The 25,814-nt window shown below is 42.5% G+C and overlaps 1 protein-coding gene across 1 annotated transcript; it reads left to right on the top strand.

The window, feature by feature from the left end:
* Positions 1-327: 327 nt before the first annotated feature.
* On the top strand, positions 328-25,814 carry Ces1f (carboxylesterase 1F). Its single transcript, NM_001103359.2, has 14 exons — positions 328-413; positions 4,738-4,942; positions 5,619-5,763; positions 7,780-7,913; positions 9,672-9,825; positions 11,375-11,479; positions 12,581-12,685; positions 13,606-13,644; positions 16,267-16,407; positions 18,198-18,278; positions 18,466-18,613; positions 23,714-23,845; positions 25,171-25,243; positions 25,453-25,814. Exons 1-14 carry the CDS (start codon positions 362-364, stop codon positions 25,622-25,624), a joined length of 1,686 nt encoding a protein of 561 aa, NP_001096829.2. The 5' UTR covers positions 328-361; the 3' UTR covers positions 25,625-25,814.

Here is a 25,814-nt window from a genome sequence, read left to right on the forward strand (position 1 = left end):
GTATTTGCTTCAGTTTGAGAACTCCTGGCATTCTGAAGAGAGAGTGATACAGGGGAAAATGTTTATGTTAGAAGCTGATGACTGTGTTCATGGCCATCTGTAATCTGAGATTTCCATATTAATTGTTTAGATATAAGACAGCAAATGACAGGTAGATGTGTGTTTAGATAAAGCCAGGTAAACTTGGAAGAGCTGTGGCTTAGGGAGAAGAAGAGTTTTTTGTGTAGTTCTGCATTGTGTAATTGGCTTCTGTGGGCAGGACTCCTGGACGGGTTCCCAGAATGTGGGCAGGACCTTACACTCCCCTTCCTTGTGGATCAGAGTGAGAAACTCTACTGACTGGAGCACCTGTCCATGCAAGATGTGCCTCAGCTTCCTGTTCCTGGTGTCCCTAGCAACCTGTGTGGTTTATGGTGAGTACTTTGGAAATGCAAATTTGTGGGGACACAACGAGTTACAGGGTGTGCCTGGAGCAGACAAGACAGATTAAGTTCTGCAGGAGAAGTCATTCTCCTGATGTGAATTTGCATCCAAGCTGCCCACACCTTGGTACAGTACATACTGAGATCAGAAGACAAGACAATCCGTGAGGCCCTGCACTGTAGGTGCAGAGGACAAGGAGTCAGCTCTGGCCCAAGGGAATCAAGACAATTCAGTTTCCTTAATTCACTAAATGTAGAGGATTAGTTGGTTTCATTTCTAACATTTTTTGGAGGAGAGGTACACTTGAGAGGGAGCCCCTTCGTGACTCTACATGTAGTGGGCCTTCCATGCATATTTTTTATTACTACATAAATATAAGATGTATTATTATGTATTATTAATTATGTATTATTTCTATTAAAACATAATATAAGATGTATTGTTATTATGTATTATTAATTATTATGTATTATTTCTATTAATACATAAATATAAGATGTATTATTGGAAAATATGCAGTATAATAAAGCTAACACATCAGGACCTAATAGTCATTGAAAAAACACTTTGTTATTCATTGTTCCCAAGAAGAGAGACATAGTACTGAGGTAGGGGGTACAGGAAGTGCCAGATCAGTGAGGAGACTCAGGCTGGGGCGCCTGTAGCAAAAAATGCCTCTTTTATTAGCATTTCAAAGGACTCTAGGGAGCAATGCACATCTTAGGTGTCTGGTATCAGGTTCAGGGTGATGAGAGTAGGTGAACAGGTAGGCAATAGTCCATGCTATCATAAAGGAAATGTTTAGGGTCATGAGTCTGAAATAGATAGACTCTGAGAGGGACAGTCCCCACCAGTCATGATGGTCTCCTAAACATCAGACACACAGACTAAATTTATGGTAAATATGTGGCTATAGCATTGATTCCTGTTTATATCGGAGCCACGTTAGTGGCCTGAAGAGACTGGTATGTTCTTCCAAGTTTGTCTGGAAAATCATGTCCTGGGATAGCTCTAGTTCCTGAATCCAGAGCCCGTAATCAGTTCCTCCAATGCCTCACCTTACGTGAACAGGCGACATTGAGAAAGGCCTGGAAAGAGACTCAGATTTGAGGCAGAACATGCCTTTGCTGCTAGTTACCATGGCAACACCACTGTCTTTGCATCTTTAGGAACTCCACACAGGATGCCTCCAAGTTAAATGGACATATCCATAATTACCTAGAAAGGCTATTGCTATGAACACAAGAAAGTAGAATGCACCTCTGGTATAAAGTAGGCATCATATATGTTTGCAATGATGTATGTCATAGCTTCTGTTAGCAGTATTCTTCCCCCACACCCACCCCTTGCATGCAAGCACATGTTGTTCTAGGTTGAAAGTTCACAATCACTTCAGCCATGCTTTATCATTTGTAATCAGACTTTGCCTTCTCCCATCTCTGAAGCATTGTTTTCATCCCTCCTCCTCCTCCTCCTCTTCCTCTTCCTCCTCTTCTTCCTCCTCCTCATCTTCCCCTTCTTCCTCCTCTTCCTCCACCACTTCTTTAGGCTTCCCTGGTTTATGCCTTCTCATGACAGAACTCTTCGTGTGTGTTCTCACTCAGCTATAGCTGTGTCTCTCTGTAATCTTGGCTCTTTTTCTTATGTTACACTCCTAGGAGTGGACACACACACACACACACACACACACACACACACACACACACACACTTAATACCCTCAGCTCAAGTGGACAGAGCCATCTGCCCCTTTCTGACCTTTCAATATGGAGATGGTCACATGCAATGCTGTTTTTGTTTGTGTCTGTCTTACTATGCAGTTCAGATTATACTTTCACTTGCTGTATAGCCTAAACTTGCCTAGAAATTAAGCTGGTTCCTTGTGTCTCATTCTCTCAAGCAAAGCAGTCATAAGTGCACCCTAACAGCCCTGGTCCATTTACCAGGCTATCTCACCTCCTTCCCATCACACCCATCCCACATGGAGCTGCTGTTGCAGATTAACCTGTAGCCTTCTTTCCTTCCTTAGCCCCATATCAGGGCAGGGAGCAAGCCTCCTTTGTATATGAGAATACATAACTTCATATTTATAAAGCAGTTTCTTCCTGATTATAAACAGTGTCCAAGCATAGGAAACAACTCTTGAAATTCATAAAGGGAAAAAATCTCCCATGTTTCAATCTATGCATTGCCTCATATCCAGGTTTCCCAGTGGTGTGTTTAAAAATAAAAAGTTAAACAAAACAATAATAATTAACAGCCACAACACAAGGAGACAAGCTGGGGATTGATTTCTGAGGACACCAGGCATGACCCCAAGTTTGTAATCAGGACTTCACAAAAAAGTTCCCAGTATTAATGGCCCTTCTCTATAAAGCTCATCTCAGACTTAGGACAAGATCTCAATCTGATAATTTAATGATCTTAAAGTAAAACATATCATTAACAAATGCCATGATGTCAAAACATCATAAATTGGAGAGCAAATGTACCTGTGATTCCCCGTAAGTTCACTTGCTTTTATTTGTAATAACGAGAATTAGAAATCAAAACAATCAAATGTCCATTTTATGGAACTGGTCACTGAGCTCACTGCTCACGGGTAACTATCTTTGTTCCCATAAAGACTTTCTGGTGACAAGGATATTTCTGAAAGAAAATCTGAAATTTTCTTTTTCTGACTGAACATTATCGTTGTTATAGAAAAATTTATATAATACTGATCATATTCTTTACCCTCCCAAGCTCCTCTCAGCTCTTCCCCACCTTCCTACCCACCGCACATCACGTCATGTTCTCTCTCTCTCTCTCTCTCTCTCTCTCTCTCTCTCTCTCCTTATTGAGGAAAGGAATTGGCCTTACTTTCTTCAGCTAAAGAGGAACAGTTAGGTCAGGAAGATCAGAAACCACATGTTTAAAATGCTACTCTGACAAGAAGGCTATTATTCAAATAAAGGGACACCAGCATCGGTTGTGGTGAAATGGGTGGTTATCCTCCTGATGCTCAGAGTGCTTCTTTCTGGCCCCACAGAAAGTGGAGGAACAGTTAAGGAAGCTCTTGGGGAATTAGCGATGATTGTCTGCTGTTCAAGAATGGAGCCAACCATCAGATGGATATCACTCCAATCCCTCTTTCTCCTGGAGGATCCTACACAGACAGAACAGAGTATTTTAGGTCACTGATTTCTCAATACAGAAACACTTCTGTTACATATTTACCCACCATGTTAAATCTAATCCTTTAACCAGGCATGCAGTGACCTTCCTGAAATACATTGAATCCTAAGGATTTTCTTCTCTCCGTGAACTCCACCCATAGGCTGTTCATCCTTCCTAGCCAAGCACTTATTCTATCTGGACCTCTTGCTTTTGCTTCCTATTTAATCACTCTATTATTTTCATTGTTCATAGTCATCCCTCCTCCTGCTCAATGTCTCAGTTCTTCCACAATGTCACCAATCAGAAGACTTCACTCTTTCCAACCTAGCATGTCTGTTTTCCTGTAAGGCTCACCTTCCTGAGACAATTGACCACTTCTTGTTCATTCCACAGTACATCAAGTTGCTCAACACCAGACTCCTGATGAATAACTGTTTCTAATTTTTTATTTATTCATTTTATATCCTGATTGCTGGCCCCTCTTTGTCCCCCATCCTATCATACTGTTGCCCTCACACTTCTCTCTCTCTCTCTCTCTCTCTCTCTCTCTCTCTCTCTCTCTCTCCCCTGTGAGTGTGGAGGCCCCCTTGTATAGCCCCCTAGCCCATCACATCAAGTCTCTGCAGGCTAGGTGCGTCCTTTCATATTGAGGTCAGACGAGGGAGCCAAGTTAGGGAAACTAGGTCCCCAGACAGGCAACAACATTAAGAACAGCCTGCTCCAGTTGTTGGAGGAACCAGATGAAGACTGAGCTGCACATCTGCCTCATATATTCAGGGGAGGGACAGGGGCAGCCGGTGTAGGCATTTTGGTTGGTGGTTCAATCTCTGAGAGCCCCAAGGGTCCGGGTTAGTTGACTCTGTTGATCTCCCTGTAGGGTTTTCTATACCTTCCATGGCATTGAATCCTTCCCCCAACCCTTCCATAAGAGTCCCCAAGATCTGCCCAGTGTTTGGCTATGGACCTCTGCATCTGTTTTAGTAAGCTGGAGAGAGGACTCAGCCATTGAAGAGTAGCTCACAACCAAAAAAATATAAGAGGTTTCTAGAGGTTTCTAAGAGAGGAACCAAAAGTTCTTCTGTTCCTCCTGGCAATTCTTTCTCCTTCATGACATTGGAATACAGGTCTGATCTTATCATTCCTCTGTGTCCACTAGGAAACCCCTCTTCACCACCCGTGGTGGACACCACGAAAGGCAAAGTCCTGGGGAAGTACGTCAGCTTAGAAGGAGTCACACAGTCTGTAGCTGTCTTCCTGGGAGTCCCTTTTGCCAAGCCCCCTCTGGGATCTCTGAGGTTTGCTCCACCACAGCCTGCAGAGCCCTGGAGCTTCGTGAAGAACACCACCACCTATCCACCTATGTAAGCTGATGAGTGGGTCCGGGACTCATTCTGTGAGAACATCTGTCTTTATATGGTGCAGGAGGGAGTCATTTTCTGGCCAGATAGCATAAGAGGCTAACAGAGGTCATTAGAGATAACACTGGCTTTACTTGAACCTGAAGATTTGGACACAGAGCAGGGAAAAGTACTGAGTCAGTATTGTCTAGCATATCAGTGACTAACTATGAGAATGCAGTCTTTGGGGTCATCCCATAAAGATGTCAGCCATGACTTGCCACATGATAAACAGTTATTGGTATAACTCCCAGATTCACAGAAATCTCATAAGGACTAGAAGAAGGCCACTTGATGAATGATCAGGGACACCCTCCGCCCACTGCACTAGAGCTAGTGAAGAACAAAGCACTACCCAAACAGTGACGAGACTGTCATATCCCACGTAGGTCAGACTCTGAGCATCTCTCCGTTACCCAGAGTGTCTCAAAGGCTCTAGGAAAGGGAGGGATGCTAAGTGTTTCCCTACTGGATCAGGGATCTCCGGGTTCCCACCACTTATGCACAAAGTCCCTCTTACTAATTACACTGGATTCTCGTCCTCCATTTACAACACCAACATTCTGGTGCAAGGGTGGGATTCAGGTGACATCACCCATTTCTACACATTGGAATCTCAGGTGTTCACTCTCCCCTCCAGGTGCTCTCAAGATGCAGCAAAAGGGCAGAGGATGAATGATCTCCTAACCAACAGAAAGGAGAAAATCCATCTCGAGTTTTCTGAAGATTGTCTCTACCTGAATATTTACACTCCTGCAGACTTTACAAAGAATAGCAGGCTGCCAGTAAGTGTGGAAACCACTGATCTAGTCCTAAGTGCTACAGCATCCAGGTCTTTGGGGTGACTGGAAGGAGATGAAGGCATTCAGACACAAGTGTACACATGTCAGAACTGAGTCAGGGACCAAGAACTTCCTTCCACCAGACAGAAATGAACAAATAAATAATAAAACAGGAAAACTCAGGTAGGAAGGAGAACACAGAAGGAGTGGCAGGACAAGCGCTTGGGTCTTTTATCCTCACACCTGCCCCCTTAGGCGGGGGCTGCTGAGGGAGATGTGTGCTACCTTTCTCCTCACATTACTTAAGACAACTTTCACTGCCAGGGTGAAACTCTCCTGGTCCATGATGGCAGTGTGGAGGGAGGAGTCTGGGGTAATCTCATAAGCACTTTTCATGTCCTTTGTCACCGCCTGTGATTGTACTGTATCTCCTTCCCCTCCCTAGTGGCCTTTGGCACATGCTGATGGCTGAATGAGTCAGCATTTCCCATAGAATGAGGAGGCCAGGGAAGGGCAGGCTGCCAGTTACAGGGCAGAGTTCTGGGGAGAAGCTATTATAAAAGAGATATCTTTGAAGTGAAATAAGAGAGGGTGTGAGCATCTGCCCATTGTCCTGGGAGCACCTGTAACAGAACCCAGAATTGTGGGAGGAAGCAGAAGTCACCAGAGTTATATTTCATCCTAAACATGTTTGCATCGTATAAGGAGGTGAGAGCAAATCTCAGCCTCACTCATTTGCTCCCCTTCTGTTTTGGACTCTGCATCCATACAGCCAGACTTAGAGCCAGGAGGAGAAGCAAGAACATGGACAGTTTCTCATAGCCTTAACTTCATGGATCATGTCAGCTGGTCCTTACAGACACATAAGATAACAGCTTCAACATTTCCTTGGCCAACCTGCTGGCTCATCTTTCCTCTAAGATGAGCTTGACTCAGACCCTCCATGTAGGTTGCAGAGAGCCTAAGGGGAGGAGAAATAGAAACTCGTGGAGTTTGGAAAGCAAGGAACTGTCCATCTATGTTCCCAGGGTCTAGAGACATGGTCTTGGTGAACAAATGAGGTCGCTGAGCGGCACCTGAGTCCTGGCAGAGACCACAGAAGCCCTGACGCTCTAGTCGGAGCTCTGCGAGGTCCTGCTCCTGGCACAGATCATTGAACTATGGCCATGAGCTTCATTGGTTAGGCGCTCAGCTGTGGTGCTGGTGACAGATGTCTGCTTAAGCCCTATTTGTACCTTTCATTGGCTGTGGGATCCCCAGCACATGTGCCTCAGTTTTTCTATCTATCAAATGGGGTGATCTTTGTTTCTGTCATTTAACCATGCTCCGATTATCCTTGCTTTCTCGTTCCTTATGAACAGTGTCGGACAGTGTCGTGTAAGACTTCAACTTTATCTTCTTTCAGTTCTATGAAACGGGACCTCTTTAAATTCTGAGGCCAGACATTAAAGGCTATTGTATCTCTGATCAGCCTCAAGGCCTCTAAAAGAACCTGCTATAGACACTCTTAATAGCCAGATATCTGAAGTCTTGACAGAGAAGGTGGATATAAACTGGGATTATCAAAATGGGGAGAATTGTGGGGGAGAGGTGGAGCAATGAAGCACAGGGTCAGGGTACCCATCAGGGTCCAGAAATGAGCATCGAGACACATCGCAGGTAATGGAGGTAGAAGCTAAAAGATTCAGCTATAAGAATGATCCACATGTCAGGATGTCAGAGTGCTGGGAAAACCTTCACCCATCGTTGTTCACTTGATGATGCTTTCAGTGAGAAGAACCCTGGAAAGACGTGGCACGTAGGTCTAAGAAAAAGGATGGGGACATTGAATTAGGTGACATCCTGGCTTCCAGCCAGGGAAGTTGAGGATGAAAGACTTTTGCAACCCAACTCGGCCCTGGTGAACTTTGAGTGTGATGCCCTGAATCAGGAGGGCCACGCCAGGAAAATTAAGCCCCTTCTGAGCCCCTTCCCAATTCTATTTCCTAGAACAAGTATGATTCTTTTCTTGCTAACTAGGTGATGGTGTGGATCCATGGAGGTGGAATGACACTGGGCGGGGCATCAACCTATGATGGCCGGGTCCTCTCTGCCTATGAAAACGTGGTGGTAGTGGCCATTCAGTATCGCCTGGGCATCTGGGGATTCTTCAGGTAGGGTTTGTGGACACTCCTCTCTGCATATTGGCTACTACATTCAGTAGCTCTATAGTAATGTGTTTGAAATGTGTCAGTGATAAGGAAACCAGATCTATTTAGGCCAGTGTTTGGGGTGGCTGGAAACCAAGGACTGCATAATTATTCAGACTTGAATATAGGGTGATGCCCTAAGCTATAATGCATCACTATGGAAGAAGGGAAACTGAGTCTATGGGATAAAGAGACAACCACATGGTAAAGCAGGAAGTTCAAGAAAATGAAAACTCAATCCCGTCCCTTCGGTATCAACTCACTTTGTTGGAATACAGCATGATTCCCCTGAGCGTACAGACTGCATCAAAATACAGTGCACCCAATGAAGAACCTCACCTTCTACAAATTCAAACACTGAATGAACCTGGCGCATTAGGAACCAAAGCTCCTGTACATGAGCTCTTGTGGCAGAGAGCATATCCAAACCATTGAGTCCTCATGAAGCCAAGTCATCATCCTAGAAGCTACTACAACCTTACCAGTGTTCATCCAACCTCAGACAGCATATAACACTAGCTACGATGAGAAGGTTCTTTGCCCTGACCTTGCTATTTTCCTCCTGACCACCATGTCTGCTTTTGCTCTGTTCCCCTCTCTTTGACCTCAGGGACTGTGTGTTTCCTTCTCCCTCTGTATAAATATTCTGGGTGATTCCAGCCACACCTCCACTCTATTTGTGGCCTCCAATTCTCCTTTAAATCCTACACAGTCCTTTCACCTACCTCTCCATCTTCTCTAAACATGGACAGAATTTCCCCACTTCACAAGGAGAAGTTGAACCCCTGACACCAACCAAGGCCTTCATCTGTCCCCCACAAGGCACCTATATAGCTGTTGCTGTTACAAACACCCATTGACTCGCAGGGGTTTGCATTCATCCTGGACTCTAGGCTTATGCCATTTTTGTCCCCAGTCAGACAACAGATCCTTGCAAGTCTATCTTTAAAATATACTCCATCCACTTGCTTTGGATCCACTTTCCCACCTAAGAAAGCCTTGCTTCTGTGGGATGGGTTAATGTTATTAGGATCATTTTAATCAAACTTACAACTTTTAGGTGACAGTGCTGCACACTATGGCCAGAATACTTAGTGAAACAATGACTGTCTGATCCGTGTCTTGCCTTTGCATAACCCTCACATGATTTGCAATGACACAGAAGCCATGCCAAGACTCCCAGCACTACGCTACCTGCATCACACAGAAGTTACACACACAGTTTTGTTCTCCCAGGTCCAGATCCTTTATCCTGCTGCTCATCTTAATTGAAATTCTCTTCTTTGGATATTTGCAACTCACTGAGTGCTCATTTTACTTAGGATTCTAGTACAAGTAACCAACTCAAGAGGGTTTCTCTGGTTACGAGCCTAAAACTCACTCCACCATTGCTTTATTCCTTACCTGATTTTCTTTCCCCAGTCGCTGACACCATATTCTCACTTTGTCTGTCAGTTTGTGCTCTGTTCTGGGAGCTGAACATTGCCCTGTTTTTACTTTGTTTCAAGAGACGCTGCAGCCTTCACACCAGAGTTGGCTGTATGTTGGACTCATGTACATAGTGGTCAGAATAATGAGTGACAGCCTAATGCAGAGGCAGAGTCCTGTGTCAGGGATGCTGATCTCACCTGGATTCCGGAAAGCCGCAAAGGATGCACCCCCAGTACATATATGGTCCTAAGATCCCTGCCGTGCAACATGTCCCTTCTATGTCTCTTGCAGCACAGGGGATGAACACAGCAGGGGAAACTGGGGTCATTTGGACCAAGTGGCTGCGCTGCACTGGGTCCAGGACAACATTGCCAACTTTGGGGGTGACCCAGGCTCTGTGACCATCTTTGGAGAGTCAGCAGGAGGTTTCAGTGTCTCTGTTCTTGTAAGTATCTTGGGTACCACGCCTCGTGTCCAGTCTTGCTAATGTGGCTGTTGATGGGACCACTCAGAGATCATCCAACTGCTGGTCCCAAACCTGCATTTGGCGTTGATTTTTCTTCCTGCACTATATTAGATGGTCTGTTGCCTACAACTGAACTAATGGTAGTTGGTTTCTAGGGAGGTGGGAATTTTACTTGGTGTCCGCAGAGCTGTAGGCATCTTGGATCAATGATAGCCCTGGCCTCTTCACTTAATTGAGGTTTTTTTTTCCTTTACTTACCATATTTTCCAAGTATTTAAGAATGTTTCTTCCATAAAAAATGAATCTCATTTTGTACATTTTTGTACTGTGATTAGTTTTTGAGAATTTCATGCAGTGAATTTTGAAGGTATCCATGGTTCCCCATTCCTCATCTCCTGCGTATCCACCTGCCCTCCATTCCCCACTTAACTTTGTGTCCATTTTTCTAAATATTATTTTAAACTCGTCATATCTACTTTATGTTGTCCATATCTTCTTGGAGGTGTGGCCTTCACTAGGATGTGGTCAACCCAAGAGGGCCAAACTCTTAGTGCAGAGGACACTACCTCTCCAAGTACTATGGAGTGCCAGCACCTTCTTAGCTAGGACTGGGGCTTACCTCGCTTCTGTGGGGGAATAAGGTTGATGACAAACCACAGATTGGAAGAAGTAATTGTTTGGATCCAAGGTAGATCTACATGGTAGGGGACTCAAGTGTGGAGGGAAGAAAAGATCTTCTGTGAGGTGTCCTTATGACTTGTCCATAACTACCAGGGTGGGCATCAGAGTTTGGAGGAGAAGTGCGAGCTCTTTTGCGGGAAGTGGCAGAGAGGAAGGCTCTATGAAGCTGAGACATAGATGAGTGGGTAGTAGGTGTGGGAAACATGCAAACTGAGCTGTGAAAAATGCTTATATGGAAAATGGGAGTTAAGGAGATGTTATAGAAAGTTCCGTTAGCCATATGAAACTACAGAGTTAAACAGAATATAAACTCAGTGATTGCATTTTATACATACATATTTAAATTGAAAGAAAGAAAATCTACAGATAAATGTTAAAGAGAAAAATATAATTCATATCCTTGTGGCTCTTATATGGGTCACTGTGGCTTCTACGTATTTACTTATTTGCCTGTCTATATATTATTTATTTATATTCTGAATCTTATAATCTAATCGTGCTGTTTTAACAATGAAACTCATCTTTAAAATGCAGTATGACATAAATATCTCCCCAAGCATTAAACATTCATGCAGTGTTGTTACTTATAATTGCTGAGTTACATGGTAAACTCTGAGTTGATTATTTATTGAATATCCCAAATGTCAGGATCTTGGTATATCTCCCAATTTTTCCTTATACACAGTATTATATGAAGTAGCTATCTTTGTATACTTCCATGAGTTTCTTTTGTGGAGTCTTATGGCCAGAGAATCCAAGAAGAACCAGGGAAGAGGAGCCTTCAGAGGGTAAGAGGGTGACATTGACCTGCCTGGAAGCTTAAACTCCCCTCTTCTTTTCATGACAGGTGTTGTCCCCACTGACCAAGAACCTCTTCCACAGGGCCATTTCTGAGAGTGGGGTGGTCTTCCTTCCTGGATTGTTAACCAAGGATGTTAGACCAGCCGCTAAGGTAGGTCTTACCCTGGAAAATCACCATACGCTTTCCCGAAGTCCTCAAATGTCCTTCTGGTCATAGGATTCAGCTATGTGCTCCAGGGATTTGCAAAGTGAGAATGACTGAACAGAAATTACTTCTAGGGCTTCATCTAAACTACATTATGCAGGTTCTGAAGTTTCTTCCTATGCATTACATTATTCAGATGCTCTACAATTCTGCATGGGTTATATGGGAAGGCGGGATGCCCTCTGAAGCATGACACATGTATTATCTCTCCTTATATAACAGATTCTGGAAACTAGAGGTTGAAAGGTCTGTAAATGGAGACAGTGGATGTGAAGTGGACAGTGGAATCATGAATTCCTTGCCTTTTATCTACTGCACAGGGTTTCCCCTTAAGATAATACATTTTTGTAACATTGTATTTTTTAAAATTTTTTATTAGATATATTTCTTTACTTACATTTCAAATATTAGTCCCCTTCCCGGTTTTCTGTCCATAAGCCCCCTCCCCTTCTCTCCCCCTCCCCCATACGAGTATTCCCCCATACATCCCCCTTTCTGCCCCCCCCATATTTCCCTGCACTGGAGGTCCAACCTTGGCAGGACCAAGGGCTTCCCCTTCCCCTGGTGTCCCAACAAGGCTATTCTCTGCTACATATGCAGTTGGAGCCCTGGGTCAGTCCATGTATAGTCTTTCCTTAGTGGTTTAGTCCCTGGGAGCTCTGGTTGGTTGGCATTGTTGTTCTTATGGTGTTGCAAGCTCCTTCAACTCTTTCAATACTTCCTCTAATTCCCCCCCCCCAAAGCTTGAATTACCCAAGATGTAATCTACACACTAGAGGAAGCTCAAGAAGAAGGATGACCAAAATGTGAATGCAACATTGTAGTTTAAAAGTTAAGATAACAGGCTCAGATGTGTTCATGACACACATCAAAAACAATAACAGAGGCAACATTTTGTTGGGCCTGTTTAGGGAATTTACTGATCTGGAGTACTTTCAGGAAATCTTTTATCTTCAGAAATGGCACTTAGGGTAGAGCACCTGTCTACATTAGTAGAAGATACTGATGTTGCTCTTGACATCTGCGATTGTCTGTTATGTCTTATAGCAAATTGCTGATATGGCTGGATGTGAAACCACCACATCTGCCATCATTGTTCACTGCCTGCGTCAAAAGACAGAAGAGGAGCTCTTAGAGATTATGAAGAAAATGGTGCGTGTGTAGTCTAGTGAACTTCTACCACAGGCTTCATTTATTCAGCTTTTCTTTAGCCAACTGGGACCATGAGGTACTCTAACCAGAGCACACACTTATATCAGGCCCATTAGATGGAGTAGCATTGAAATCTCCATCATGATGGGCTGGAATGAGCATCTGTGAGCTTGTAGGAGTTGGGGTTTTCTAACACCCAAGTTAGAAGCCTTCAACAGGAAAAGGAATGGATTGTAAAAAACACCGAATAACTCAGATTTGAGTACAGCTTATTCCAGATGCTCTAAAGATAAGAATTTACACCCTAGCTCCCCATTGTTTTGCTGGCCTCATTCTGAAGTATGTTTGCCTCCTGTAAAGCTTACATAGAACAGCAATCTACACTCACACCCTATGTGCTTAGGAACTATCTAGTCCTCCTACCATGCCTGTTTTCTCAGTCTGTTTGACTAGCACTGTCTTGAATCTATCACTGTGTTCTGAGACATAGTGACCCAGCTCGCATTCTGAATGCCTGAAGACAAATTAGCGAAGAGGAGGAGCAGAGGATTCATCCCATTCTGCCGTTGTGTGTGTAGCTTAGTCTCCCATCAAAGATAAAACATTCTGGCACTTCAGTCACCATTTTCTCAACAGAAAAATTTGGGGTGTTGTTACAAGAAGAGGTAGGGCTAGGGCTAAAGGAGGATGCCAGCACAGATATCTCTCCGAGCTTCAGTCACTCTGATGCTGGGACATAGCACTAGTTAATTCCTTCTGCTGCCGCTCCATGGGCCTCATCCTGCTCTACCATGTGCATGTCCTGAGAAGATGCCATGTAGGTTTCTCTTATCTGCTTGAGAAGAGACTGGAAGCGTAGGTCTGAAGATGTGATTAATACCAGGAAGATTCTAACCATAATGGCTTTCTTGTCTCCACAGAATCTGATTAAACTCAGTTCACAAAGGGATAACAAAGAGGTAAGGACCTTTTAAGCTACCTGTAATAGTCTTAGACTACGATTAAAAGAATATCTGTTTGTGGACTCACAGTCCTTTCGTGTGTGTGTGTGTGTGTGTGTGTGTGTGTGTACGTACTGTTGAGGTCCAGAGCAACAGATTAGCAGGGCCAAGAAGACCAGAGGCAGTGCCGACACTTCTGGATTAGTGCTCTCAATTAGCAACCTTGTATCTTTTCAGTTATGACTATTGTACTAAAAGGACCAATGAAAAGAGGCTGCACTCTCAGACGGCTGAGGTGCTTAACCAAGGTGGTGAAAACCACTGTTGAGGAACATAAGTCATAAGCTACGCAGAGAGATGTAGCACTCCCTCTGTTGAACCAGAAAAACTCCAGTAGTGACCTCCATAGTCTCCCCTCTTCTCACTTCCCATCTGCAGTCAAGGTCTTGTGACATTAGTCATGCTAAATTTCATATCCCTGTCCTCTTGACCACTCCACGGGATTCCAGATTATCCCTCAAATGTCTATGAAATTTAAAGAATCTCAATTCTTTCAGATGTTTAGCATTTTTAAAGAAATTATTCTGTGACAGGTTATGGTTTCAGAGATGAATAGCAGTAAAGTAGGAAATATCTGTCTCTCTCAAAGAATTCCATCTTTCAAGCCAGGTATACCAAGAAATAGATTAGCAAACTATGGTATGTCTCATTATAATCAGAAGTAAGGTTAAGAATGAATGAAAGAAAGGAAGGAAGGAAGGAAGGAAGGAAGGAAGGAAGGAAGAGAAAGGAAGGAAGGAAGGAAAGAAGGAAGGAAAGAAGGAAGGGAAAGGAAGGAAAGAAGGAAGGAAAGAAAGAAGGAAGGAAGGAAGGAAGGAAGGAAGGAAGGGAAAGGAAGGAAGAGAAAGGAAGGAAGGAAGGAAAAAAGGAAGAGAAAGGAAGGAAGGAAGGAAGGAAGGAAGGAAGGAAGGAAGGAAGGGAGGAAGGAAGGAAGGAAGGAAGGAAGGGAAAGGAAGGAAGGAAGAGAAAGGAAGGAAGGAAAAAAGGAAGAGAAAGGAAGGAAGGAAGGAAGAAAAGAAGGAAGGAAGGAAGAGGAAGGAAGGAAGGAAGGAAGGAAGGAAGGGAAAGGAAGGAAGGAAGGGAGGAAGGGAAAGGAAGGAAGAGAAAGGAAGGAAGGAAGGAAGGAAAGAAGGAAGGAAGGAAGGAAGGAAGGAAGGGAAAGGAAGGAAGGAAGAGAAAGGAAGGAAGGAAGGAAGGGAAAGGAAGGAAGGAAAGAAGGAAGGAAGGAAGGAAGAGAAAGGAAGGAAGGAAGAGAAAGGAAGGAAGGAAAAAAGGAAGAGAAAGGAAGGAAGGAAGGAAAGAAGGAAGGAAGGAAGAGGAAGGAAGGAAGGAAAGAAAGAAGGAAGGAAGGGAGGAAGGGAAGAAAGTGGGAAATTGGGACAGAATTAGAGGAAGCCAAGAGGGAAGTAGGAAAGAGATGGGGTCAAAGTTTACCTTAAACGGACACTTTCATTACCTGAACTCCTATGTAACCCCATTTCCTAAAGGTTCTACCACCTCTTCTTGGAGTACAGGCTAGAGACCAAACCTACAACACATTGGCCTTTAGGGAGACTTAAGATTGAAAGCACAAATTCCCTTGAGTTATATCTTCAATAAGGAAGGGAAGAAGGATGTCCTGATTCTATTCAGGGTATCTCACTTTGTGACCCCTCTTCTCTCTAATCTTGCTTTGGGACATTCATTTCTTCAAGCTCCAACTTGGGCTGTCCTGGATTAAGCTCCAAATGGTACCATCTCTTTTCTTTACTCATAGCCTTTTCCATTTAGACACCATGCCCTTGACTGTGATGTCTGTGCCAACATCCTGACAGCAATACAGCACACGTAAATGATCTCAAGGAAATCTGCAGGCTTTGCAGTTTTGTAATTTGAGGGGAATGGTTATGTGATAGCTACAGTGCATGACAAAACTATGAAAAAGTTAGTAAAAGATCTAAACTTCTGGTAGCATCCACATGCCAGTGCTGAATTGCAGCTAAAGCTAAAAAAGGTGTTTTGTTACCTAGGGCTAAAGAAGTAGTAATCCCTGGTCAAATGGCATTTTACTCTATTGTGGATAAATCTTACATATGCTAGTTCTTGGTGAGAAATATATGTCATCTAAGGTACATTTAAATAGGGTTCCATATATAAGGATGATGACATTATTGTGACCAATGGTTTCCAAGAACCTAGATCTAAAATTCCAATGCAAAAAGGGCCCAGGATTCACAAATTTAATATTCATGGAAGCTTTATAGACTTAACCATTAGGAATAGTGAAAAATCAATTCTAGAGAATATTTATGATTGAAGCACATCATATATATATATAATATATATGAACATATGAGGTATTTATTTATTTATTTATTTATACATATTTAATGAAAATGCCCCTCCCTTCAATTAACTATTTATTTTTAGTCTTATCATTCACAAATGTCAAAAGTTTGGTCTTTGTGGCTCATAGGCCTTCTAAAAGATACAGATTTCTGCACACTGCTCAGTCATGGGGTCTGTGTTCCAACTGTTCCCTTAGACAAGCATAGCAAGAGATGTGGGGGATTTCTGACACTGCACTGCTCTCTTCTCCAGAGCTACCACTTTTTGTCAACTGTGGTTGACAATGTAGTGCTGCCGAAGGACCCAAAAGAGATCCTGGCTGAGAAGAACTTCAACACCGTGCCCTACATTGTGGGAATCAACAAGCAAGAATGTGGCTGGCTTCTGCCAACAGTGAGCATGAACAAATCCCTTTGACAGATGCTCATCCACTGACGCACAGCTATCGTACCTCTACTCTGTGCTCTCATGAATTCTGACTTAAAGCCATGCCTTGTGTCTGGGACAACTGTTCCCATTGCTCTGGCGTATTCCTCCAAGGAAACATTCTCTGGTGTAGCCCAACTGAGACGCACAGGCTTGGGGACTCTATACTAATTGCTTACCTTTTCTTTATGGATTTTGAAATTCTTGGGCTAGGTAAGGTCTGTTGGTATAACCATTATGTAGCCTGAATAATTAAGGTCAAGGTGAAAGTGATGGAGGAGCTGGGAGTTCAGGAGAGCTGGGCTGAGGTAAATCTCCTCCTTGTGCTTGGACTCTCAGATCCTGTACGTCTCCACAGGGATGCTCAGTGGCCTTTGGCCGCTTGTCAAAGAAAGGGATTTCTGGGTTATCATTGATTTTTGAATGGAGTAGAAATAGATTATTTTTAAAGATTAAAACACTCACTGCTAATAGTACAAAGAATAGGGTGGGGCATATTTTAATCAGTAACAGGGCAGCAGGGATATAATGATAAAGCATTATCTGAACTAACTGCTTGACTCCAAAGCTGGAGGTGTCTCCAGACTGTTGAGAACTCTGCAAGACGCTGTGGAGTGATGGTAATGAGTCCATATGCCTACATCTCCAAGATGTAGGAAGAAGAGGATGTCTCATCTTCATGGCAACAGGCAGAGGTTCGAAGTGGAGTAAGAGCCTTAAAGGAGCAAGGTATCTGTCTTCCCAAGGACCGAAAGAAGGAACAAGTTAGCCTCCCAAACCTTTATCCCAAATTGTGGACAATACATTAAAATTTACCTTTAAGCTCTTGAGCTGAAAGTTTTGTTTTGATGTTTTACATTTCAAAAATAAAAGAAATGACTGGATGCTGGCTGAGGATTTTTATAGCCGGTGCTCTAAGAGAGAGTACAGTTCATGGGCAGACTTCTCAACAGTGTTTTGCTGCTGTTGTTTTGCTAGGTGAAAGAGGAATTTCACCCAAAACCATTGAACTTTCTCAAATAGGTATTTTCTAGGGTTGCATGAATCTTAGGAAGTCCCTTGTTCTGTCTCTGGAGTCAAGTGCAGAAATTGAAGGGGATCAGTGCCAACAGGAGAGTTCTACTGCTCTCTCCCTCTACAGAAGGATTTCAGAGATCAAAGAGCACAGGCATAGCTGTTGCCTCAGATGTTAAAGCTTAGGTAAAATATTAAGGCCTAGATAGAATGATAAGGCGTAGGTAAACTGTTAAGGCCTAGTTAACTGTTACTTGGCTAGCATGTCATTATAAGAAAATTTTCTCATGTTTCTACTGGGTCATTGTTCAGTTCCCAAATCTGAACTGTGGCCCTAATCAGTCAGTCCTGGGGAACATGTTCAAGAAACCATCCCTATCTGACTGAGTGTTCTTGTGGCTTGTGAGGCAATTACTGGACCCAAATATCAGAAAGTGAGTCTCAGAAGGGTATGACCTGTGCTTCTGTCTCTGAGCTTTTCGCTTCTGCTCTAACTTTGAATAATTTTTCCAGGGGACTTGTTCCCAGATATAAGTAGGTATTCAGGGCGCCCTCAGTTTTTCCTTGAATTTCTCTATATAAAACATTTGCTTCATTGATTTCATTTTGTCAAACTCATGAGAGACCCGAAACCACTGGATGAACAGCTATGGCCTTCATCTCTAAGTTAGAGCATGGTATTTCTGATTGCCCTTTTCTGTTCATTCCTAAGCACTCACCAATGCTCAATCATTTTTCAATAGATGATGGGATTTGTACCAGCTGATGTAGAATTGGACAAGAAGATGGCCATTACGCTCCTGGAGAAATTTGCTTCCCTATATGTAAGCATCTAGAGAACTGTGGCTGAAAAATGCAGGTATTTGGAGGGACTGGGCCAAATTACAGATCGATTTAATGTCTCCCACTGCATCACCCCAGGAAGGATTTACACAGGTCACAGGACTGTCTGCCTCAATGAAACCTCAATCCCCAAGAGAGGCTGGGGATCAATTTTGATATCTATTTCAGGGTATACCAGAGGATATTATTCCAGTTGCCATTGAGAAGTACAGAAAAGGTAGTGATGACTCCATCAAGATCAGAGATGGAATCCTTGCCTTTATTGGGGATGTGTCATTTTCTATCCCATCAGTGATGGTGTCCCGTGACCACAGAGGTGAGTCCACTGGAGAGTGGCAGAGAGTCACCTGCTTTGGCCCCTAACCTGCGTACTTTCTAGGAAAGACAGATGTGGGACGTTCTTATAGTCAGTGTGCAGTCTGACTCAGCAGAGATCCTGTTAGGTTTTTTTTTTTTTTCTTTTCCCAATCAATAGACTATGAGGATGAGGTGCAAATGCAGGAAGTTAACCTGGTCGTTGATAACTGTAAACAACACCGGGGATGGACTTTCCTATAGGTTGCTAGAGTGCTTACTCAGCATGCCCAAAGCCATGGGGTTCAATCCCCAGCACCCTACACACTGGGCTAGGGCACATACCTGTCATCTTGCCACTTGAATTATAGTATTAGAATTCTTTTTAATGTTGAGCTTGAACGCTTCCTTTATTGGTGGCTGCTTTTAGACCATCAATAAAGATGCAGGTATCAATACAGATAAGAGGCAGGAGGGTCAGAATTTCAAAATCATTTTCTGCAACACAACAATATTTCAGTTACATGGCCTATTTTTTTTATTGTTTGTTTTCTTGATATTTAGTTTTTTGGATTTTTTTTTTGGTATATTCTAGTTATTTATCCTCTGCCAGACATAAATGGCAGAGTTTCCCCCATTGTGTAGGCTGTTTCTTCAGCTGACTGAGTTTCCTTTGCGGTACAAAATGTATTTTTTTAATTTTATTAAATCTCATTTGTTGATGACTAGGTTTATTTTTTTCAACAATTGCAATCCTATTCAGAAAGTCCTATACATACACCTTGACACATATACTCTACTTTTTCCTCTACCTGTTTCACTGTTTCAAATCTTATGTTGAAGCCCTTGACCCATTGGGAGTTGTTTTTGTGCAAGCTGAGAAATAAGGATTGACTTCCATTTTTCAATATAGAGATATCCAGTTTTCCTAGCATGTATGTTTTGGGGGACTTTTGTAAAGACAGGTGTTTGTAGTCATGTGATATTGTATCTGGGTCCTTTGCTCTATCTCATTAATCCATGTATCTCTTCCTTTACCTTTCTATGTTCAATGCTATGGTTCTGAGGATAACTTGAAATCAGATATTCTGATACCTCCAGGAGCAGTATTCCTACTACTCGATGTTGCTTTGGCATCCGGGCTTTCTTGTGCCCCAATGTGAATGTATAGATTGCTCTGTCTGTTTTGCTGAATGATGTCATTTAGATTATAAATGGGATTGCTCTAGCAGGCTCCCCACAGTGCTGTGTACAGGAAGGGTGAGTAGGGAGCCATTGCCTCTGTAACTGCAGTGTCCTTGGGATTCTGGCATACAGGGGAGGGAAAGTTGTGGATCATTTCTGGAACTTTTCTCAGATCCCTGCGCTCTACCCTGGCCTCCTCTAGTCAAGCAGGCAGGCAAAGGTCCAAAGGCACGGAACCTTTTATACATTTTTATAGCTTCATAAATTTCTCTCCTTTCTGCCTGTGTATTTGCCTGCCTTTGTTTCTGCCTCTTTGTCTCTTCTGTCTCTGTCTCTATCTCTGTTTCTCTCTCTCTCTCTCTCTCTCTCTCTCTCTCTCTCTCTCTCTCTGTGTGTGTGTGTGTGTGTGTGTGTGTGTGTGTGTGTGTGTGTGTGTGAGAGAGAGAGAGAGAGAGAGAGAGGGAGGAGAGGAGAGGAGTTTCTATGTCTGTGTGTGTGGTGCTGGGGGTTGAACCTTGACCCTCTAGTATGCTAGGCCAGCACTCTATTGCTTAAATATTTTCCAAATCTTCATAAGTTGCTTCTGATCTGCTCTTTACTTGCTGAGTCGACTTCTCTGACTTCAGCATGGGTGTTTTAACTTTTATAATTAAAAAAAATTAATTATCTACCTTTTGGTTTTGGTTTTACCTATTCCTTTCAGAAAAGGTATTTGCTACAACTTTATTACTGTTAACTTTAATGAAAATTTCCTTGTTTCTGCACACAAAATATATTTCTGAAGAATGTTGTGAAGGAACTTTTAGAAAACCATTGGTCTTCTGTTGAAATCGGTTGGCATAATCTGTACATTTTTGCTGGAATGTTTGTATGTTTTTATCCCAAAGTCACTTGAGCCTGGTGTTTCCTGATTTTTCCCGCATGGGAAGGATCTCCAGTTCGATCCTTTCACTGTATGTAAACTTTATCTTCCCTAAGATCAGCCCCTGAGTTCAATGCAATATATTTACTTTACCCCTCCCCCTTCCTTCAGATCTCTTGTTCCTATCTCATGAGCCCCTCTTAAAGTGAGGCAAGACTCTTTGTTTTGTTTTGAGAGTATCTTGGAGAGAGTTATTGATAGACAAAGACTTAAGAGTGTTATTTTCCTGGGATGTTTTGCTGTTGTTGTTTTGAAAATATCACTTTATTTCTACCTATGTGGCTGCCCTCTCTTGGGGCCTGATGGCTCTGCACAGTGGGTGCTTACAGTCATATCTGGTTTGACTTGGTGCCTCTTACTCATTTTTACATGTAACTGCCTTGTGCTTACAATCATCTCTCACACATACAGCCCGTGTATAGCTGGTAACAGTTTGTCCTTGTTTGCATATAGGAGCCCCCCCCCACTTTCTCCATCCTATATGCACTGTACAAGGTTGACATCTGAATTTACATTTCTTTATGAATGAACACTTTCTTTGAGCTATGGCTCATTTGTGGGTGCCATTTGCATTGTCACTCTTTGAGCTGAGGACAGAGTCTCTCACATCATCATTATAGACTTGAGTGGTCTGAGGATAGAGTCTCATGTGTCACTACAGTCCTCCCGTGTCTGAGCATTGTTATATCAACTTGCGTCTTTGATATCTGTGCTGTCTTTCTTCCTATTAACCACCAGTATCTTTCTGCTTCACTTCAAAGAATTCAATAATTTTGACAAGGCCTGTCTAGAGGTAATTTATGCCATAAGCTTTTGTTTCTATATTGCTCTTCATTTCTGAATGCCCCATTTCTTTAAGACAGGTTTACTAATACACAAAAGATACATCTCTGAACAAGTTGTACTGAGATGATTTCTATCATAGAGATACTGACTCACCCATGTTTATTATTGTGACAGTTAAGGCATGGAGTTGTCCTCTCTGTTCATCAACAGATGCATGGCTAAAGAAAATACAGTATAAATACACAATGGAATTTTCCTCAGCCATAAAAAAAATTGACAGCACTTGCAGGAAAATGGATAGAAATCTTTATGATTTCCCTCATAAGGAAACATTCAGACTCAGAAAAACAACACATTCCTGTCACACGTGGAACCTAGATTACTGTGTGTGTGCCTGTGTCTGTATATGTTTGTGTCTGTATACGTGAATATGTGCGTGTATGTGTATGTCTGTGTGTGTCTCTGTTTGTGGCTGAGTGTGGGAATGTGTGTGTGTATGTGTGTGTGCATTTGTGTGTGTCTGTTTGTGTCTTTGTGTCTGTGTGTCTGCGTCTTTGTATGTGTAACTAGAATGGGGAGCATGAGGTAAGAAGAAGAGATCTGAAGGAAGGGGAGGGGTAAGAATGTAATGAAACACATGTGACATAAATGCAAACTGGTTCATTGGAGAAGGAATTTCCAGCAAGAGGGAGGTAAAATGAGAAAGGGGGTGAACAAAGCAAAGTGCTGGAACCCCCCCCAAACACACACAATAACTTAAACAGCACTTCAACGAAAAATAAATGACGTTATTAGGAGAGGTGCACTTAGGTTTGGTTCAGTCTCTAGGAATTTTCTGGTTTTTTTTATTGGACATTTTTAAATTTACATTTCAAATGTTATCCCCTTTCCCTGCTTCCTGTCCATAAAACCCCTCCCCCTGCTTCTATGAGGGTGTTCCCCCATCCAACCCTTTCCTACCTCCCCAACCTGACACTCCCCTACACTGGGGCATGGAGCCTTGGCAGGACCAAGGGCTTCTCCTCCCATTGATACCCAACAAGGCCATCCTCTGCTACATATGCAGATGGGGCCATGGGTCTGTTCATGTGTACTCTTTGGATGGTGGTTTAGTCCCTGGGAGCTCTGTTTCACTGATTGGTATTGTTGTTCTTATGGGGTTGCAACCCCTTCAGTTCCTTTAATCCTTTCTCTAACTCCTCCATTGAGGACCATGTTCTCAGTTCAATGGTTGGCTGTGAGCATCTGCCTCTGTATTTTTCATGCTCTGGCAGAGACTCTCGGGAGACAGCTATATCATGCTTCTGTCAGCATACACGTCTTGGCATCAGCAATATTGTCTATGTTTGGTGGCTGTATGTATATGACCTGGAACCCCAGGTGGAGCAGTCTCTGAATAGCCATTCCTTCAGTCTCTGCTCCAAACTTTGTCTTTGAATTTCCTTCTATGAATATTTTTGTTTCCCTTTCTAAGAAAGACTGAAGCATTTACACTTTGGTTGTCCTTCTTCTTGAGCTTCATGTGGTTTGTGGATTGTATCTTGGGCAATCCTAGCTTTTGGGCAAATATCCACTTATTAGTGATTGCATATCATGTGTGTTTTTATGTGATTGGGTTACATCACTCATGATGTTATTTTCTAGTTCCATCCATTTGCCTATGAATTTCATGAAGTCATTGTTTTTGATAGCTGAGTAGTACTCCATTGTGTAAATGTACCACATTTTCTGTATCCATTCCTCTGTTGAGGGACATCTGGGTTCTTTCCAGCTTCTGGCTATTATAAATAAGGCTGCTATGAACATAGTGGGGCATGTGTTCTTGTTATATTTTGGAGCATCTTTTGGGTATATGCCCAGCAGTCCTCAGGTAGTACTATGTCCAATTTTTTGAGGAACCTCTAGACTGATTTCCAGAGTGGTTGAATGGAGACACTTAGTGTGTCAAAGATCTTCTTGAAATGAACAAACAGTAGTGTCTTATCACTGACACCTATAGAGCATATTTGCCAGGCTCATTTTATATATTCATTTTAGTTGCATTAACATAAGACTCAAACATCACTTTTATTTTTGTTAACTATGCAAATATTAGCAAATGAATGGGTTTTCTTGAAGATGTTTTTCTGATGTGCTTATAAACAGGAGTTCCCTTTGAAGATAAGAGCCTTGATTTCGTCTAGGTGTATGTCAAATAACAGGAACTGTTATGAATTCACATCTTTACAGATGCTGGAGCTCCCACCTACATGTATGAGTATCAATACTACCCGAGCTTCTCATCACCCCAAAGACCCAAGCATGTAGTAGGAGACCATGCAGATGATCTCTACTCTGTCTTTGGTGCCCCAATTTTAAGAGGTAATATCTCTTTGCTGATATGTGTATAGAATTGATAAGTCTGACCTCCGGTCTTGGATTGGTATTCTTGAACAAGTTTTTCTAGTCTTGATCTTGATTCCTTAATTCAGTATATTGGAAGTGAGCTACACATGGATATGGTCACCCTTTCTTCTGGTCTAACATACATGAAGGAGAACATATATTACTCTATAGAGAGCATAACTTCTCTCACAACCCTGACCATTGACAAGAGATTGAGACGTATATCATACATAGGCCACTTAATGACATGAATCTCATTCTTGAATTTATACTCAAAATAACATACCAGAGCATGATTGAGGGTAAGGTCACAATTGATGCTTTGAATCAGATCCACATATATTAGTATTTGTGTTAGTTAGGGTTTTACTGCTGTGAACAGACACCATGACCAAGGCAAATCTTAGAAGGACAACAATTAATTGGGGCTGGCTTACAGGTTCAGAGGTCATTTCTTTATCATCAAGGCAGGAACATGGCAGTACCCAGACAGGCATGGCACAGGAGGAGCTGAGGGTTCAACATATTGTTCCAAAGGCAAACAGGAGGAGACTGGCTTTCACATGGTTAGAAATAGGGTCTCATTTCCCACCCCAACAGTGACACACTTCCTCCAACAGGACCACAACTACTCCAACAAGGCAATACCTCCTAATAGTGCCACTCTCTGGGCCATGCATATTCAAACTATCAAAGTATGTCTAATATCTATGTAGATATTTAATATATGTGTATGTGAAGTTTTATCTATATTATATTTAGTAATACATTTAGAAGCTCTAACAGTTAATATTTGGAGAAAACCCTTCTAAACCTTTGAATTTCAGAAACTCTGTGTCACTACAACACACTCTCGAGCTGTTCAGGGAACATCAGATGTAGTAACAAGCTCCCAGTTAAGTAAAGTAAAGATTTACCACATCTACATTATTATATTTCCCAACACTCACAAATTTACATGGATAAGAAAAGACTTAAGAACCAACAATATTATGGGATGGAAGAAACCCCATGATGTAACATTTCAACCCCGAGTGTGAAAGAACAAATGAATTGGCATAGAAAATGAAGGCAGTATTAGGTGGGCTGCATTCTGCTGATAACTCCTAGATCAGTTCTCCTCAGTCTGAAAGTGTGCACAGTTAACCAGGACTCTGTAAACTTTTGACTAAGCTGTTATGGAGTAAGGTGCAGAATTCTATCTTTCTAAGCAGTACCAAGTTCTGCTGACAGTGGGCCCAAGAGCTATGCTTTTAGCAGTGATGGGTTTTTAACCCCTCCTCCCCATCTCTTCCTCATAGATGGTGCCTCAGAAGAGGAGATCAAGCTCAGCAAGATGGTGATGAAATTTTGGGCCAACTTTGCTCGGAATGGGTAAGGATGGTGACAAAGGTGGAACTGGGGATATTGGACAAGGCCAGACTTCCAAGGTCTTCACTGGGATGAAGAGTAGTTCCTAAAATTCTATCTCTTATGATAGTGAGATGGTTTGGCATGGATAATCCAGGAATCACTGTACATTTCAGTAAAAATGCAGAAATCACAGAGTAGCTTTGAGGAATTTTATTTTATTCTGTTCCCAGGAACCCTAATGGCCGAGGGCTACCTCATTGGCCACAGTATGACCAGAAAGAAGAATATCTGCAGATTGGTGCCACCACCCAGCAATCGCAGAGACTGAAAGCAGAGGAAGTGGCTTTTTGGACACAGTTACTGGCTAAGAGACAACCTCAGCCACACCACAACGAGCTGTGAATGCAAGTCTCTGTCATCTTCAGAACAAGCAAGCCAAGATATAGTTCTTCCACTAAAGATGTATGTAAATGGAAGATGGATCTGGAGGATCCTGAAGAATTTTGTCAAAGAGACAGGGAGAACCCAGGAAAGAGAAATATTTGTACTTATGGCACCAATTTAGAGAATAAATGACATTTTTACGGTCAAA

This window comes from Rattus norvegicus, chromosome 19 (genome assembly GCF_036323735.1).
Source record: "Rattus norvegicus strain BN/NHsdMcwi chromosome 19, GRCr8, whole genome shotgun sequence".
Classification (NCBI taxonomy): domain Eukaryota; kingdom Metazoa; phylum Chordata; class Mammalia; order Rodentia; family Muridae; genus Rattus; species Rattus norvegicus.

Coding starts and splice junctions, on each gene's coding strand:
- Ces1f (NM_001103359.2), top strand. CDS start 362: ATGTGCCTCAGCTTCCTGTTCCTGGTGTCCCTAGCAACCTGTGTGGTT. Junction 7,914..9,671: donor GGCATCTGGGGATTCTTCAG/GTAGGGTTTGTG, acceptor TGTCTCTTGCAG/CACAGGGGATGAACACAGCA. Junction 13,645..16,266: donor CACAAAGGGATAACAAAGAG/GTAAGGACCTTT, acceptor TCTCTTCTCCAG/AGCTACCACTTTTTGTCAAC.